The 16,195-nt window shown below is 42.4% G+C and overlaps 2 protein-coding genes across 3 annotated transcripts; one reads left to right on the top strand and one right to left on the bottom strand.

The window, feature by feature from the left end:
• Positions 1-361: 361 nt before the first annotated feature.
• c14h2orf69 (chromosome 14 C2orf69 homolog) lies at positions 362-8,424 on the bottom strand. The gene is made up of 3 exons (XM_053439090.1): positions 7,770-8,424; positions 4,059-4,288; positions 362-2,480 (listed from the first exon to the last, which is right to left on the bottom strand). Exons 1-3 carry the CDS (start codon positions 7,995-7,997, stop codon positions 2,003-2,005), a joined length of 936 nt encoding a protein of 311 aa, XP_053295065.1. The 5' UTR covers positions 7,998-8,424; the 3' UTR covers positions 362-2,002.
• A 569-nt stretch (positions 8,425-8,993) lies between these two features.
• Positions 8,994-15,406, top strand: ftcdnl1 (formiminotransferase cyclodeaminase N-terminal like 1). Of its 2 annotated transcripts, none has more exons than XM_053440671.1 (6): positions 8,994-9,097; positions 11,434-11,552; positions 12,596-12,691; positions 13,144-13,299; positions 14,083-14,271; positions 14,921-15,406. In XM_053440671.1, exons 2-6 carry the CDS (start codon positions 11,438-11,440, stop codon positions 15,355-15,357), a joined length of 993 nt encoding a protein of 330 aa, XP_053296646.1. In that variant the 5' UTR covers positions 8,994-9,097; positions 11,434-11,437; the 3' UTR covers positions 15,358-15,406. The 2 variants fall into 2 exon arrangements, with proteins under 2 accessions (XP_053296646.1, XP_053296647.1); XM_053440672.1 differs by having other exon boundaries at positions 9,030-9,157.
• The last annotated feature ends 789 nt before the right edge of the window (positions 15,407-16,195 follow it).

Here is a 16,195-nt window from a genome sequence, read left to right as displayed (position 1 = left end):
TGGGAACGGGAGGTGCTCAGCTAGCAGTCCTCAACTACCACTGATGTAACCTAACAGTTGTCTTTCCTGTAACTGCAGCCAGACTGAAGGTCACTGTAGACTTAAGTCAAACCAGCAACAAGCACAAGCAAATACATGTTTGAGATGTTTGTTTATTTTGCATTTTATATATATTTTTAATGTATGAGCATTCTGATTGCATCTGAAATGACTAAAAGAAAAGACATAATCTGTGTTATATTCTGATCAACTGCAGGCTAATATGTAGGCATTGCAAAACAAACTGAAAAAGCTCATTAAAGATTGTAGAAAATATCTGATGGAGCATGTGGTCTTTTGTGCATTGAAAGAAAAAACATGCTTTGTTTTCAGTTCTTTTTCTTTATTTCTCCACCCTGCTGATTCAACAGGGCTGAAGGCGTGATTCATGCTCCGTCACTGGTTAACCGTTAACGGGACAGTAGAGGACAGAGTGGCTTGGTGTCAATGTGCACCAGTCACCAAGCAGATGGTTCGAAGCACAGTGTGTTCAGTTGGCTGTGCAGTAGGTAAACAACCCACTGCTTACACACAGCGAGTAGACACAATGGAATGCCCTGAAGTTACATTCAGTGAAATGAGCTGCGGTCGTCAGCACAGTGCAAAGATATAAGCTTACATAAGCTTACACATACAGGCTGGAAGACAACATACAAGTTAATACAAATGCTGCCAACACTGACAGAAGCAGCAGTCTCATCACATCTCAGACAACTAGCATGTATGTGTAAATTTACATACAGCAATGTACATTACTGTGGGGAGCATGGTCAAATTATTTAATTCAAATTACTGAATACCTTTCATATATTATGTTGTGAGTATATTTTGGCAAATGTGTACATCAGCATTAGTCTGTCTACTTCTTACCTTTTATTTATAAAGCTAATTTTGCATATCGGCAAAAACATAAAAATGTGTTGTGAGGAAACAACTCTAATCAAGTAAATTGAGAAAATTTAAGTTTGTTGATATTTAGAAAAAAGTGACAAAACAAAAAGGTTTAATCATCAGGAAGTCAGGAAATATGTCAAACAATGTTGTCATAGGAGTTTTAAAGTTGACTCTTGAACACAGCAGTTGCGAAAATCTCACCTTTAGGTCCACATGGTTATCAACCTCGTTAAGATTCCACATCCTCCACTACTAAAGGAACCTTGATGGGAGATTGTGTCATTTGCGATAAGATCAGAGTAACAATGACAAGCCGATTTGTTTATGTTGGTGACTAAGCAACCTGACAGTCAAACAGAAAAGCTGTGACACATTCTTCCCACTGAGGGAATGACAGAACCGGTTTTAATGTTCTGCCTGTGTACTTGGCTTCATCCATCGGCCACTGGTTGACTACACAATCTAGGATCATTGAAGACCAAACAAGTCTGAGGAAGACATGTTTAGCGTAATGGACATCCACATCAGCTTTCGACAGCTGCATTACATTTTTAACAAGTTGCTTATTAATATGGATTAATACAAAAAACAAAAGCCTCTAGGAAAGCCCTTGAAAGAAGACAGTGAATGTTCCATTTATCTAAGGTCTTCTAGCAGAGACGGAGGAAGGCTACCTGATCATTCCACCTCAGATTGAGGGCATTAAGCAGCAGAAAGGAAACATAACACCACAGCCTCTTTCACATGCTCTGTCTGAACCCTGAAATCGCCAGAAGACTGAGGTAAAACCAGCCAACAAGTCTAAGGCTGTAAGCTAACCATCTAAAGTGCTCAGTGATGCTCGGACATTCAGCTTTTCGGTTTCTCTGTGTGTAAGTGTATGAGTGTCCATGTATAGTTATGAGGGCCGATTTTGCCATACCATCATCGTGAGGACATTTTGGTTGCTCCTAACATTTAAGGTTAGGGTTAGGGGCTAGGGAATGCGTTATGTCAATGAGTGTCCTCACAACTATAAAGAGGCGTGTGTGTGTGCTCTTCATTTGCTCATGGCCACTCCGAACCACACTCAAAACTCCTGGATGACCCTGAAGTGGTTCTCGATGGAGGGCTGCTCTTCCTCAAAGTGCAGCTTGTTACTCGGACAGGCCCCAAACTCCTCCAGGGTTTTGATGAAGTGTCCATGCTCGCGGCCCACCCAGGCCCGCATCGGGTCACACACCTCATAAGGGGTTACATGGGCGTGAATTGACACCCCACTGGCAGCGAGCTCCTTCAGCACCCGCTTGTCTGTCACCCAGGTCTCACTGCCCCCCGGGTGGCCACCGTCCAACCAGTACATGGCAGAGAGGCATTTAATGAAAGGGGACATCTGCGGGTCATCGCGGGCCCCGCCCAGCTCGTACAACATCTGGTTCAGCACCACGCAGCCTTTGCTGAAGCCAACAAGCATCAGTGAAAACTCTGAGGGGATGCTATCAGCACCTCCTTGTGGCTGGAGGGGGTTTGGAAGGTTGGCTCGCTCCATGCCGTTGCTCAATAGAGCCCTGCAAACAGAAATGTTGATCAGATTCAGTGCATCATTCCAGCAGTACAGGCTGCAGTACGTCCTAATGTTATAAAGCTCATGCAGATGTCGTGATACCTTCAGGGTCTATGAAAATGTTTGAGGCATCTACCTTTGACTATGTGTCTCTCAGACTATTTGCCACTTCTCTTTGACAGTAAAGCTTTTTGAACTGTCATGTTTTTTAGAACTTGACATCATCAGCAATTAGCATCACAAAATTATACAGCAACTAATGTTGGGTACTAAACCTTGATACTTTCTCAGCACTATTTAAGATCAGTCTGTAAAAATACATTTGAGTAACAAAAGCTGGCATCAAATGCAAGTCATTTTCTTTATTCAAGAGCGTGGTCTTTCCTTTCGAAAGCAGGATTTATTGATTTCAAATTCACATTTTGTTATGCTTTTACCAAAACCCTCACTCTAATAGCGCCTGTTTGTGCTTAGATTTGCTCTGCTTGTGCTCAAACTGTGCTCTTGCACTCAGATATGTTATTTCCTGTGCTTCTGTATGTACCTGAAACGTCTGCACTGAGATTTCTACTCTGCACTTGCTACTCTTAAAGAAGTAAAGCTAATGCACCCATAATAAGGGTGGGACACAGAAGTCTATCCAAACACCCAAATATCTGAATGTAAGCATACAGTTTGAGCAGATACAGAGGCAATTTGAATGTGAGCACAGGGTTTTGAGTGAAAGAATGACACAATCTGAGCATGAAATAAGTAGGTGCTGCTCCTAAACTGAAAGACCACTCTCTAAAGAGATTAAAAAAATATACATACAAATGGACAGATTAAGGATCTTACACTGAACTCTTTGATTTAAATTGTTGCTAGTTGCACAGTGAAATTATTCAATTGCTGTACAACAGCTCGTGTTGAAGCATTTAATGAACATGTTTACATTTTGAGGGCTATCAAACAAAATAGCGTTGGTACTACTTATTAAATTCATCATATTGTTTATATTGCTCAAAATGATCAGTGTGTCAGCATCTACAGTATATAGTAGCTATAAATTAAAAGTAAATAAGACGAGTAGATCACGAAGCTGAATGTGTTTGTCGGCTTTAATACTCAACTGGTTCCTGGTATTTACTGATGTACTGTAAAGTGCATTATTTGTATATAAAAAAAACATCATCCTCCTTGTTTCCAGTCTTTGTGCTTTCATATTTAACAGGACCGATAGGAAAGAGAACCATTGTATCATATGACTCGGACCTTTCCAAATGAAAAGGACTATTTATTTTCAAATGATAGCATGTGGTGTCATCTGAGTCATATAAATAAAATGAAGGCTTCTATTCAGCATAATAAACCTCTCATGTACACAATAATTACAGCACAGATTAAGTGTATGATTTTATAATATGCTAACTGTATGTTCTAAAGCTAAGTATGTGAGAATGGAGCCTTTGCGTCAGTTGTCTCTTTGTCAGCCTCTCTACCTAATGAGTGTATGAGCTGAAAGTGTCTTCACTTCAAATAGCCTAAACTCATCATGTAAAATAGAATCATGCAGGCATCAGCAGAACACAAGGCCAGAAACCTGAGATGTCGAAACGCTCCAAAGTTAGGTGAGTACTCTGGTGCCCCGAACATGTTGCTCTCCACAAAGTTGCGGTAGCAGCTGAACTTGTGGAGATACATGCGTGAGGCTCTGACCACCCAAACGTGTTGGTCGGGGAACCGTCTGCCCAGAGTGAAGGCCACCTGCTCCAGACTCCAGGAGAGCCACAGAGCTCCCTCAGGCTGCACGGCCATCTCCTCTTGGAAGTTCTGCACAAACAACACACACAAATAGACTCTTAAAATCTAAATACATGTTTTACCTGCACACACTGGATTAAAGCAGAAAATAGGATATGCTCATGAAGCCATCACTCGGCATTTACTTGTGTCTAAGTATAATCAGCTAATCCTCCAGTCTGTCTAAAATTAGTCTGTTAGCACAGATCTTACACATCTTCACACAATGCAACGAGGGCACGTTGTATAACTTAACTCTTGCTGGGGAGGAGATGGATTTGCAGTAGCCATGTCAATGGGCCTTTAAACACTTAAAACCTTAAGACAGGACACACACATATTTATTTCTCCATGAAAATATCATACAAGTCAAAGATATTCGCTAAATATTGTTTAACAAATGTCGTTTTCTGTCTGTGACCAAAATAAACCACTGCTGGTCACAGCCGTGGTGAGTCTGCCCTTTGGTCCACCGAATAAGTTCCATCAGCAGCTTCTTCTCAGAGTGCTGTCACACTGTTGGTGTTTGGTCCAGAACACAGAGGCTTCATTCTTTTTATTTATATGGAAACGTCGCAGTGACGGCGTCCAGCGCATGTGAGCATCTCCTTGGAAATACCATCACACTGTGGGAATATTAACACTTGTGGAAAAAGTTGCCTAATGAATTGCAGATGAGGACAGTGAACAGAGGAGCTGGACACTTGAAAAGCCAGAATTAATGAAGGAGGCTCTTAAACTTGCTAGAAAAATATGAAAAGAAAGATAAGTGTGATGCCTGAGCTTGTCACTCATCTAGACACATGCAATCGATGAGTAAGAACTCTTCAACTTCCTTAAAAATTTAAACCAAGGATATCTGACACGGCTTTGCACAATCCAAAAGCTGCAGCCATCACAAGGCTGGCACACAACTGCATATGTTTTCAGAAACACCCCTCCTCTTTACTGATCACCTTGTCGTTTCTCCAAACGCATTTCTTTTTTTATTATGTTTCATGCTGATCAGATAATTCTTCAGGACACCTTAAACAGTGAAGTTGTTTGTCTGTAGCGCACAAATGCCTAGGGGTTCAATGTGCATCTTAATGTTATGCAGAAGTGCAGCATCTGCATCTAGACTGCAAAAATAAAGAGTAAATTAGCACATTCACAAGAGTTTCCATCACTGCTGATCTGAACCTGAGCCGATGAAAACCTGGGACTACTGCAGTCATTTGACCCAGGAGTAAATGCTGATCGTATCCACTCCCCCTGCAGACACACAAAGTCAAAGTACACTTTAAATAATTTTTGTCAAAGATGGTTTATGTCATTTGAGGTAGTTGTTATCACACTTATGTGTAAGCAAGTGTTCATTTTTCTAACAAGTTTGGTTTTAATTAGTTATAAATGCTATAAAAACAGTGTGAAACATCAGGATTGACAGCTGAGACACTCGGTTGTCTATTAAATAATGTTCTTAATGCAGTGAATAGGTACAGCGTATGACCGATTCCTGATTTTCACGGTGTTGGTATGTTATTCACACATCTTTGATTCACTCAACATCTTTGTGTTGCACAATATCTGAATGTATATATAGTCTTTTGATCCCCTCACTATAGTGTAAATTGAGTGTGCAATGTGTAACTGTCAATTTTTTGGTGATTCCAAATCATAAACTCCTTAAACTGTGGTATTCTGGGTATTGAAGTTTTGTTAATTTTGAGCTCTACTCAGATAAAAACAATAACAGGTTTAGCTCTCACCTGAAAATGGTTTTTGACTTTCAAAACACTGTTCGAGTCGACAGCCAATTACACAAACAGGAATATCTGCAGTGACCGCACCAATCACAATGCATCCATGGGCCCACAGGTCGTCTTTGTATGTTCCTGATGTGCAGTATATGCTGTGTGATAGGATTTGATTTGGTGATGAGAGAAGTGCTGCTTTCAGTGAAATGCTTTGACTTCATCACTAGGCTCTAAACAGACTTTAATGAACATCCAAAAAAATAAACCTCACTTGATATCAAACATCGCTGAGAGCCATCCAGTGCTACGGGGTCAGATATCTGCCCTCACACGGGAAAGTCCTCTCTCAGATTTGTGTCCTAAAGTTACAGCAGACTCATTGGGCTCATCTCTGATGGGGATGAGTCCGCCTACAGGTGGGAGATTGACCATCTGGTGACCTGGTGTGACCGGAAAAACCTGGAGCTCAACGCTCTGAAAACAGTGGATTAGGTTGTGGACTTCAGAAGGAACCCAGCCCCACCCACCCCCATCACCCTGAGAGACGCCCCAGTCGTCAATGCGGAGTCCTTCCGCTTCCTGGGGACCATCATCTCCCAGGACCTCAAATGGGAGCTGAACATCAGCTCCATCACCAAAAGAGGTCAACAGAGGATGTACTTCCTGCGGCAGCTGAAGAATTTCAACCTGCCAAAGACAATGATGGTGCACTTCTACACCTGCATCATCGAGTCCATCCTCACCTCCTCCATCACCATCTGGTTTGCTGCTGCCACTGCCAACGACAAAAGGAGGCTGCAGCGGATCATCCGTTCTGCTGAGAAGGTGATCGGCTGCAATCTGCCATCTCTACAGGACCTGTTTGCCTCTAGGACCCTGAGGCGTGTAGGTAAGATTGTGGCTGATCCCTCCCACCCCGGTCACAAACTATTTGAGGTTCTTCCCTCGGGCAGGAGGCTGCAGGCCATCAGGACCAAAACCTCCCGCCACAAGACCAGCTTCTTACAGGCTGCAGTTGGCCTCATAAACAAGGCCCGGGACCCCCACCTGACTCTGACTTTTATTCCGCCCCCACACCTTTAGGATGTGTTAAATTAACACATTACATCATATTATACTATACTGCATTACATTGCAATCGGACACCGTTACTGTTTTGCATTTTGCATATCACTTTTTACATCTTTTATCTTTTATATATTTTTATTCAGAAATGTTTATGTCGAAATAAATGTTACTTTGTATAGATATTGGAAAAGTAAACAGTGAGTAAATATATACTGGTTTTCTATTTTTCATTGCTTTCCTATGTATGTTGTATTTATTGCGTTTTTATGTTTCTATGTTAATTGTAAGCACCAATTACCAGAGCAAATTCCTTGTAGGTGTAAACCTACTTGGCAATAAAATAATTCTGATTCTGATTCTGATTCTGATTACTCTCCCAGTGAGAGGAAAACCAACCCATTATAGGAGGAGCCCAACAGTGCTTCCCTACTTAGTGCCTACGAGGTATGTGCAGGTCATTGTTCCCTGAGCTGGGTTCTTATGAAGCAATGAAACAAAAAAACATCACTTTCTCTGCTGATAATCTTTAACAGTCACATGTGACACTAATTAGGTGTCACATGCAGAAAAGAAAACTGCAGAAATAACCTCAGATAGAATCGAAAATGTGGGAATAAAGACGGTCGAGTCATTGTGATTACTTTTACTGAACCTTCACCCCCCTGGGCCGGGGTGACTTTAGATCCCTCCTCCATCCCACTCACCTGTATATCTCCGTGGAAAAACACAACATGCCTGCTGCTCTTCTCCTCTGGTTCGGGGTCCCCCTGGTTTTGCATATGAGGCCGCAGCAGCAGCAGGTCGTTCACTCGGCTCGGGGAGTCTCCAGGCACCGCAGGCAGCCTCTGCAGCGGGCTCACGGAGCACGCATCTCGGCTTGCCGCTGCTCGCAGCCCCGGAGGATCGGAGGATGTCGCTGCTACAGAGGTCATTGCTTTGGCCACGGTTGACAGAGTAACACCCACCGCAGCTTCTCGGGGGGGAACAGGGACGGTCAAATAAATCGGAAACGATTTCTTTCTCACTGCAGTCGCACCATGTTGCTGCTGCTGGACGCTAGCGTGTTAACTATCGATAGCAGTTCTTTGCTAGCGCCGCAGCATCACGTTATCTGCAGATAACATCAGAGCCTCGTCAAGACGCTAAAACCACAATATGTCACGTAACACACCGTCTTCTACCCGTTGGCTGTCTCCAGCTGGGACAGTTTGACACCTGAAAAGTAGAGAGTTTGTCTCATGATGACATAGTTTACTGTTGCCTGTCCACTTAGAGGCGCTGTTTGTCTAAACACGAGCACAGAAGCTGCTTAGCACTAGTGAGCATGTCTGTTCTCCTCCACAGACACCGGCGCGTAGAGAGGGTACACTTCTTTCTACTTCCGCGTTCGGCAACCACACCATTTCCGTTCAGACAGAGGCAGTTTTGTTTATGAAGCACATTTCATACACAGAGGTATATTCAAGTTGCCTTGCAGGGACATTTAAGAGCACCACAGAAATACAATAAAAATAAGTCAATCAAAATGTAGAAAGCACAGTTTAAAATAAAGGAAGTAAATTTACCATTTTAAAGTTGAATGGTATATTATACTTTTTTAAGCAGGTTTCGATCTGGTTTTAAAAAGGTGATGGTTGAAGATAAATTAATTAAATAGAAATAAGTGAGAGGAAAGTGTGATTGAATAGAGAAAGGATCACACTGATGAATAAAATCATATTTAACCTGCATGTAAAATATGCGAAACAGTCATGAAACACGTTATCCATAGAGACTCATATATGCAGTCATACGTACATAAAAACAATACTTCATTCAAAAAATGTCATACTAAATAGAAGGAGTGACAAAAAACTATAAACATGTTCCAGGTTCATAACTAAATGCTCCGTCTTCTGAAACGTTTCCGGTCGGTTGTAAAAAGGAGTGAAGCATCTTGCACTGAACTCTCACGTCACTAGCTACACATGCTACTTGTGTCGTGGAGCTGGACGAGCGTGGATTGGCTGCTGCGCTGAAGTCAGAAAACTCCGTGAGTGTTTTCCTCGTGATCTGCACATGTCACTTCTGAAAGAGAGATCAACCAAATTAGGTTTGCCATGTTCCCTTGACATGTTTCTAACCTGCGTGCCTCAGGTCCATGTAGTGAGTTCGTTTACACCAGGCTGGACTTTGAACTGATCTGTAACAGACACACACCACTGATATGGAGCAGGGCCACTCAGTGTAATAACAGTTCCCACAGGCCACATCGGACGACTCTATTCAACTCTTGGAATCATTGAACTTCCAAATATTACATATGCAGGAGAAGACTGTTCAAAGGTAACCTGGACTCTGTGACTCACATATTACACTGATTTACACCACTCCGGAAACTTACATTAGATCACTTAAATTACACATAAGGTTTTGATGAATTATTAAAGTTGAAAATTTGTTGAGAACAAAATGACTTTGCAACTCCCATGAAAACCACAATCATCGACCCATTGTTGGCTTGATTCAAATCCACACGGATAATTAAAGCAACAAATTAAGATTAAGATTAAGACACATTTATTTGTCCCAAACACATGCACAGACATGCACAGGCACACTCATGCAGGTAGGGAAATTTAACCTCTGCTTTTAACCCATCTGGTGAAGGACACACAGAGCAGTGAGCGACCATGTACGGCGCACAGGGAGCAGATGTTGAGGGACTAAGGTGCCTTGCTCAGGGGCACTAGACAGGGTAGAAAGAATCCTCTTGGATTTTTGGACAGATCAATCCAGGTTTGTCTTTTTGTTGTTTCTCCGTGGAGTTGAACCAGAGACGAACCAGAGACCTTTTCTGCCCATAGTCCAAGTTTCTGCCACTAGTTCACAGTTCATAATGTGACTCTGTAATGGGTATGGCCCCCACGTGCCCGTATGCACATATGAGGGCCACATGAGGCTAGGCATTGTCCTGCACTAGGAGGAACCCACCCAATGCACCAGGTTACCTAACCGCAGTCAGGGTAACATTGGCTATGACATTGAGGTCTGTGAGACCCTCCAAGGATATGCCTCCCCAGGCCATCACTGACCCACCGCCAAACTGGTCAAACTGGATGATGCTACAGGCAACATAACGTTCACCCCAGCTTCTCCAGACTCTTTCAAGCCTGTCTCATGTTCTCAGTGCGAAACATGCTCTCTTCTGTAATAGAACGTGCTCTCATCTGTAAGAGAACGGGGGCCAGTGGTCGACCTGCCACTTCTGGTGTTCTCTGACGAATGCCAATTGAGCTGCACAGGCTGGGCTGTGAGCAGAGGTCCCACTAGAGCACGTCAGGCCCTCATGCCATCCTCATGGAGTCTGTTTCTGACAGTTTGGTCAGAAACGTGCACACCGGTAGGGCTCTGGCGGTGCTGCTCCTGTTCCTCCTTGCACAAAGGAGCAGATACCAGTCCTGCTGCTGGGTTAATGCCCTTCTACAGCCCTGTCCAGCTCTCCTTGTGTAACAACTGGTCTTCTGGTATCTCCCCCTTGCTCTTGAGAATGCACTGGGAGACACAGTCAACCTTCTTGCGACCGCACATGTGCCATCCTGGGGGAGCTGGAATCTGTTACTTGTTCTTTGGTTAAAGGCAGCTCCGCAAACTACTGATGGACTGATGATTAAAAGCAATTATTCATCTGAAATAGACAGTTGACACATAGGATGTTCTGGTCTATGGCCATAGAGAACTTCTCCACTGTCAGCGACAAAAAGCCAACATGATATAATAGCTACAAATACACATAAGGGCAAACTTAAATGTACAAGTACAAAAATGGAAAATATATAAATATCAGTCACGTTTTAAGTGAAACTGAGTCATTTTTGTTAAACAGAAGCCACTTGTAGCCACAGGTTGTGATTATGAGATGGATGGATAAAAGCTAAAACGACAGAATCACAATTTGTCATAAGGAATCATTGAGTCAGCCGAGTGAGACACTAGGTTCAATTACACAGAGTGATATCTCTGTAAAGTTAGCTTACATTGGCCAATAGAAGCCACTATAGGCAACTGGTTGTACCAGACCAAGTCTCACAGTAAAAGTGAAGCCTCTTAGTGTATTGAACTGAGAAGCAGTGTGCTTTAATGCTAGTGAATTCAACTATTCATTTCAAGAGGAACATTACTGTCTTACTTGAACGTTTGTCTTCATGCATTGGAGTTAACACATTCATTATCTTGGCTATTTTTGTCAAGTTAAATTTTAGTTGTGAGTGGAAAATTATATATCACTGTGCTTTTATTTAGCATTTTTTCCCAATAGTGCACCTCATATTTAAGTCCTGCACTCTCTGCAGCAAACTAAGAAGTAATTCAGTGTTATCACTATTGCAGTAACATGGCGTCCAGCTCCTTAGGCAGACGACTGGTGGCTTGTCTCCTCAACGTTTCTGAGGCTCGCAGGAAAGACCTTTCGGAGACTGTGGCCAAGGCAGCTTTGTACAACACCGAAGGCAAGTACACTGTTCGTCTGTATCAGGAGACATATGAGTTATTACTTAGTTTTCATACCTTGGCATTTGTGAAAGTAGCTTTTAAGTGCACAAGTTCAGCATCTACCTACTAATTCTACAGAGCTCCATTTGTCTGTCTGTATGCATGTATGTATGTGGAATACACATCACATGAACGATGTAACTAATGAACTCCAAACTAAGCAATTGCATGTGTATTGTAAATTACCCAAGAAAGTGCAGTGCTGACGTTGGTGAGATTTGGACACATGATACATTCAATATTATAAAAAATTGTATAAGACGACCATTGCTCTTTAGCAGTCAGTGGGGAGAGGGGCAGTGACCCTTCAGTCTGTGGACCGAGTTGAACATGGCTTCTTCTCGGTTCTCGGATAAACTACTGCTGCGGTCACCAACTGGATCAAACTGCTGATCAAAAATGTCTCTTCAGCAATATTGTCTGTCCCGCCAGATTATTTAGATAATTTGATTATTTTTATTTCATCATATCAGACTGACACAGACTGGAATCTTGAATCACTGGTGCTGATATCCATCACGCCAACATTCACAGAATTCCTTCCTATTTAGCAAGTTGTTTTCAAAGTAAAAGCCCAACGTTTGTTTTGTTGCTTTAATGCTTTATGTTGAGCTGAATTATGCATGTTTTATTTTGAAAATATGAAAATATGAAGATGTTTATTTTAACATGTGTACCATTAGCTGTTCGATTGAGTAAGAACAGCTAAAAAAAGATTCTGCTGATGTTTTCATCTTGCTTTTTAGCAATTAATCAATGAGATATGTTAGACTGGTAAGGATTCACTCTGTGGAGCCTCCGTTGCTTGGGGACAAAGGGACAATGACAGTCTAGTTGCATCACTTTGACACAATCTTTCTTTAATTGCAGTTTCCGAAGGATGCAACCCCTGAATTAAGACTGTGACTACAATGCTTGTTGAGCAATAAATTGTTGAGCATTATTTAGCAGCAAAAAACATGATTTTACATCAGACATTTTTGTAATTGCCATTCATCAGGTGCTAGACGAGAGGGGACCACAGTGCTGAACATCTTTAATGATCATGACTACAACCGCTCTGTCATCACCATTGTGGCCAGCATTGACTCCATCAGTGAGTAGTGAATCTTTATGTTTTTTTGCCATTTTTCATTTATTTTGCTGCTCTGAGGGAAAGATAGAGACTTTGTCTTTGTAGTATTTCTGCTGCTACAGTAGGGATTCATTTTCTGTGCCCTGTTTTTAAATCCTCTGAGGGGAATTTAATCCTTTAATAAGCTTTGTCAGGGATTTAAACACAAAAAAATCTGGATGAGCAGAGCTCATAGTGAAAGTTTATCTTATTGAATAACTATACGAAACACATCCTTCTGACAATGTAGACAAATTTGTCAAGGGTTACACTTTTGTACTCCGCGCTCTCTTAAACACAAATAAATCCACCTAAACTAATGCACAAAACTGTAACCTAGAAAAATGACTGCATCAGATAATAAACTATATTTCACACACATCACATCTGGGCTTCTCATGCACCTTTTACTTGATATGTTTTATGTATTTCAGGGGAGGCAGTTCTGTCTGCATGCGAGAAAGCCTGTGGGCTGATTGACATGTGCGCTCACAAAGGTGTCCACCCGTGTATGGGTTCCGTCGACCTCATACCCATCTACCCACTGGGGGAGGAGGTGCGAGTTGAGGAATGTGCTAAGGAGGCTCGAGGTGAGATGCCATTTGTGCATGTTTGTGTTTGTGTCACATGTAACATATAGCCATTTTGAAACAAGAACTCCGGAAGATGTCCGCACAATTTGATCCACTCAAGAACATTGCAGCAGTAGGCTCTCTGCTCAGACGCTCTCTGCAGCGTTCAGGTTAGGGCTGGTGCAGGCAGAGGCAGGATGTACTCTATTAATTCTGCTGTGGAGAGCACATGTTTGTGTTTTTTTAACATCAACACAGAAGTCTGCCCTCATCACCACAACTCTTTTTTTCATTTTTGCAAATGTTGAGTGTCATCAACGTATTGGTGGCAGTTAACCCTGCAGAGGTCCTCCTGCTGCTCTCTCACATTGGCTCATTCAGACATAATCCAGACTTTTTACTCAAGCCCAGTTAGAGAGAACTCTGGGATTAGTCTGGAGGCTCTCACCCGGACGTTTGCTTTCTCACAGCGCTTCCTGAGAATATCCGGAGAGGTAGTGGCTAATGATGTGATATCTTTTGTTTCCTATGCTTCTGATTATTTTCACAATTTAGCAGCTGACTTAGCAGCCACGTGTCTTGCAAATTATGAGCAATAACTCAGCAAGTTTGCATGTATGTGTGCATACATGTAACAAATGGCCCATGTCTCTGTATTTCCCCCTCTGTCTGAGTTGTATTCCCTCAGGTGTGTTAAGTCTGTCACGCTCCCCTGGCTCATGTGTCTTTGAAAGTGCACATGATGACATGCACTCCATTTTTCAAATTAACTAACATTTCTGTGTACTCGTCTGGGCTCAGCTGTGGCTCAGGGACTGATTGAGAGGGTCCATGGCACCTCTACCTTCCTGTTTGGCTGGGCAGACTCCCCCCTTCAGCGCGGGCTGGCACAGAGGAGGAAGGAGATGGGCTGGTTCAAGAAGACAGCAGACTTTCAGGTGATCCAGGTTGACATGGGGCCGCAGCCACAGAAACGATACGGCCTCACAGGTGAGACAGAGCTGGCCAAAAATGTAAAAATTAATCTCCCAGACATGCTGACGTAGGTAAATTTTTCAGCCTGAAGGGCAGGTTACAATATCTCTTTGCCAGGATTATTCAGTGCTGTTGACTTTATCTCTGTATTTATAAGAAAAAGGTGTTTGTTCCAGCCTGACCAGAGGCCACCTCTCTCCTCTAGTTTGACCGTATTAATGGCAAAAACAACAAAGCCCAAATAAGATTGTAACAATGCCCAACAATACAAAACGCACATGAAATATGTAAGATAAAAGAGCTCTAAAGCCGGGCAGACTGTTTGATATTAAACAATTTCATATTGATGTGACTCATTTCAGAGTTGGAAAAATTTTCACTTTTGTCGTGTGACATTTGTCGAGCAGTGTACAGGTGGTGCGAGGAGTAATCAGACTAAAATGTCACAATGTCAAATTATTATTTCGTATTATCATCATTATATCTCTAGTTTTAAGTCAGATTTCTCCTGAGAGAAGGTTGTGGTTTAAAACATCTTTATGGACAGAGAAAGACAAATACTTGATGAACAGCCAGCAATGTCTAACAAAACTGTTAATTACATTTTCTCATAAAGAAAATCAAAAAACAAGTGTTCTGTATCTCTGCATTGTCTGTCCTCTAGGCGTTGGGGCCAGTCCATACGTCATGAACTGCAATGTCACGATCGACACTCAGGACATCGCCATAGGACGTAGCATCGCCACAGCCATCAGAACGTCGACCCCTGGCGGCGTACCAGGGGTGCAGGTGCTGGCTCTGCCACATGAGGCTGCTGTGGAAATTGCCTGTAATGTCGAAAGCGTGAAGGGGAGCCCACCTACTCACATGGGTGCAGATGAACCCTGGCCCTCTTTCAACATTGAAGGACAGCCTTACTATCATGCCCCGGCGTCTTTCATCACAGCGAGAGTCATGGAGCTGGCAGGGAGGCAGGGGGTTGGCACAAAGGGCACAGCGTTGGTAGGGTTCACTCCCCATGAGTGCAGGGGCTTAGCAGAGTTAGCACTGTCTCAAGGGATTGCTGAATTCTGGAAAGAGAAGCACAGGATACGAATGTAAAAATCTTTGCCTGAACCTTTGAAACCTCAAATAAAGTAGCACAATCTTTGTTTTGTGTCACTGTTATTATCAAGACAAGTCATCGCTTGTTAAATCTACCACACCTCTGTTACCATATATCACATTTTCATGCATGTGCTGCACATATGCAGTTGAGTTTACAATGACAATTTAACACTAAAATGTCCTAGTAATTTGTGACTGAATAGGTCTGATTTTGCATAGAAGGACACAAAAGTGACTTTTTCAGATGTCGCTAGCTGATTTTATTACCTAGCATAAGCTAATTTACCAACAACAGGACTTCGAAGTCCTTCGACAACAGGACTTCGACTAGTACTCAATTGTCTCTGAAGGTTCCCAGCTGACTTTAAATGAGAGCCAGATCGTCATATACATTTCATGGCTACATAAATGATATTATACTAATATAATGCTACTGATGCTAAAGCTGCACGATCAAGGCATGCTCAGCAGCGTTATCCTTGTATTGTTAGTTAGCCTCCGAAATATACTACATAAAGTTGTTTTCACGGAATAATGTAGTAGGCTCACACTGTGCTCTCTGGCTTGGGAAGTCATGTCAGGATACTGCAGTAGTTGCTTAACCAAGCAGAGCAATGCTTGCAGAATATGTTAGACTCACCAATCTCCAAATTCATTCTCACTACTCGTCTGGGCTCACCACTTCAGAATGGGGAAACAAACAAAGTGTTTGGCAAATGGTCAGTTAAACTGTTCATTGTGTAATGTTCATTTGATTGTGTACAGCTCTGTGTCAGTTTTAAATTGAGTATGTTGATGGCATTGATCCATGTGATTCCCTTAAGTAGCTCAA

This window comes from Pleuronectes platessa, chromosome 14 (genome assembly GCF_947347685.1).
Source record: "Pleuronectes platessa chromosome 14, fPlePla1.1, whole genome shotgun sequence".
NCBI classification, from domain to species: Eukaryota; Metazoa; Chordata; class Actinopteri; order Pleuronectiformes; family Pleuronectidae; genus Pleuronectes; species Pleuronectes platessa.
This window is presented reverse-complemented; position numbering and strand designations above follow the sequence as displayed.